General features: G+C 52.0%; 1 protein-coding gene across 1 annotated transcript in view; it reads right to left on the reverse strand.

The window, feature by feature from the left end:
• Nucleotides 1-2223: 2223 nt before the first annotated feature.
• The window catches only part of EIF3J (eukaryotic translation initiation factor 3, subunit J), a gene marked incomplete at its 5' end in the record, with an annotated part of 4064 nt that continues 3603 nt past the window's right edge, over nucleotides 2224-2684 (reverse strand). Inside the window, one exon of the mRNA XM_009083586.1 lies at nucleotides 2224-2451. Coding sequence (XP_009081834.1) covers nucleotides 2323-2451 — 129 coding nt within the window. The remainder of the gene's footprint in view (nucleotides 2452-2684) is intronic.

Here is a 2684-nt window from a genome sequence, read left to right on the forward strand (position 1 = left end):
GAGGTCTCTTCTAGCCTGGTTGATTCTGAGATTCTGTGCACTAACCTCTTTCCTGCTCAGTAACTCCAACCCTGTTGTCCCTGCAGGCAGCTATTGTGGCTGAGGCTTACGAGTTCGTGCCAGACTGGGCTGAGGTTCTGCACCAGCAAGTGGTGACCAAGGGAGACTTCACATACTTGGAGGAGTTCAAGCAGCAGAAGCCTCTCACGCCTGGCCTGTTCGAGGAGATTGCCAAGAAGTGAGTAATGCTGAGGGCAAACTGCAGCTTGCTTCTCCACAGAGTGCTGAGGAGCAGTGTATGGCTGCAAGTGTAAAACCTTTCCTGGGCTGAGGTGTCATACACAGAGACTGCAGATAAAATCCTGGAGTCGTTTGGGTTGGAAAGACATTAAAAGCCCATCCAGTTCCACTCCCTGCCATGGGCAGAGACACCTCCCACCAGCCCAGGCTGCTCCCAGCCCCATCCAACCTGGCCTGGAACACTCCCAGGGATGGAACAGCCACAGCTGCTCTGGGCAACCTGTGCCAGTGCCTCAGCACCTCCTGGGGAAGAGGTTTTTTGCATGTTTAGTTTCCTGAACACAATGTAGAAGCAGCATTGATCCACCCTTCTTCCTGACTGGGTAACAGGGAGCTGAGGACAAATCCCATTAAAATGAATCAAGATAACCAACCACAACACTCAAATCTGTGTGTTGAGCACAGTCTCTTGTTAAAGCTGTCAAGATGTAGTTCCAACAGCCCAGGGGAAGAGTCTTAACAGTGCCTGAAGCCTTTCTGTCAGTGACTTGTGCAATTGTTTCAGGGTCAAACAACACCCACCTGCAGATGCTGCTCTGAGGAACCTGAAGAGGTTACTCACTCACTGTGAGGATATCTACACCTACTACAGGTTGGCCTACGACCACAAGTTCTACGACGTGGTAAACTCCCTGCTGAAGGACACTCAGACCGGTTGCTGCCTCAATGACCTCTTAGCCAACTGAATTCCATCTCTGGAGCACAGCCTGGCACGATCCTGCAGGGGTTTATCAGTTACTGCTCCTGTGAGCTGCTCTGGAGTTACACCAGAAAACTGGTGGTGGCTGTAAATATTTAAAGTGCTGAGAGTGAACTAAACTAAAATTGGGGTTTGTGTAATAAATCTTGTTTATAAATGACTCAAGGCAGCAGCAGGTAAGAGTGGCCCAGGAGGGGATGGACTCTGTCCACCCTGGGAACAGCCACCTGAGCAGAGTGCCTGTTGGAGGTGTGGGGCTGCAGTGGGGTCCAGGAGCTGCTGAGACACTCCTCGGGTAAGAACAAGCAGAGTCAGCAGTGCCAGCTGAGAGGAAGGTCCTCGTGGAAATGCCTGGACTGTGGCAGTCCTAGAAGGATTCTGTTCACCATCAGCATCTGTAAGAGTCTTACTGGAAACAACAGCCACTTTTCAGGGATGACATCTCCCCCAAGTCCAGCTGAACCTCTAACACCCCCAGCACAGCTCAGCTTGGCACCTCTCCCTCTTCAGGTATCCAAGAAACTGCTCCCAGCCAACCCGCTGAAGTCCTCAATAGTGATTTTTATTAAATTAGTTGCTTTATAAAACATTGCAGATGTTGTAATTGTTAACATAACAATTTGCCCAACTGTAGGAACTGCTGCAGTTTGCTAAGCAAGTTTGGTTTGTAATGAAAGAAAAGGGCCAAGTGGTGAAAGACCCACCACAACCCCAGGAGAGCCCCCAGGACGTCCTGTGGGTTGGGTTTGTTGTAGAGTTACCTGTTAGAGCACACCCAGCCCAGACACTGCATTAGTACAGATCGAGGTGAGCGGAGCCAACCTCACCCACGGTGCTGCCGTGCTCTGCCCCACAGGTGAGTTGGGTGTCAGGCTGGGGCAGGGGCTGGCCCAGGGACACTCCCAGGTGCAGTATCCCCACGCTGAAGTTAGCAGTTCCCTTCCCAAAATACTGAAAATCTCAAGCTCTAAGTCAAGACAAAGCGACTGAAGTCTATGTGCACACCCTGCCCCGTGGCCCTGGGCAGGACCAGCTGAGACCACAGGGCTGTCAGAATCCTCCACCTGCTTCCCATTCCTACCCAATTGAGTGGCTGTTGCTAGGGATTAAATAGCAGCAGTGTCCATCATCAGAATTTTGGGGTTTAACTGCAATTGCCAGAGCTTTCCCCTTCCTCCCCCCAGAGCTCCTGGCACCCAACCCCCAGCACAGGATACTGCAGCTCTGATTGTAGCATTTGGCAGAATTGAAAGGAAGAAAAGTTGTGCTACATGTTGAAGGGATTTGTGGGCAACAGAAAGACAACAGAAGGGAGATAAATGTCACATGAAGTCTTCGAAGTCCTGTACGTACTCTCCGTCGTAGCCGCCGTAGTCAGCCAGGTCATCCTTCATCGTTGCCTTCAGCCCCCCACCAGGCACCACCCCTTTTTTCTTCTTTTTGGCTTTATTCTGCTCCAGGGCAGGAGGAGGAGGAAGAGGAGGAAGTTGGTTACTTGAACAGGCTCAGTGCTCTGACACTGGCCCAGTCACAGCAGCCCACGTGTCCCTGCCCTGAGCAGAGCCTGCGGTGACGCCAATGATTTCCACAGCCCCCACTCTCCTCCCAGGAAAGCTGAGACATCTCCAGTGTCCCACAGCTCCCTGCAGCACCTTCCGGACCCCCTTGGGCCTTTCAGCCTATT

This window comes from Acanthisitta chloris, unplaced genomic scaffold (genome assembly GCF_000695815.1).
Source record: "Acanthisitta chloris isolate BGI_N310 unplaced genomic scaffold, ASM69581v1 scaffold20541, whole genome shotgun sequence".
Lineage (NCBI taxonomy): Eukaryota > Metazoa > Chordata > Aves > Passeriformes > Acanthisittidae > Acanthisitta > Acanthisitta chloris.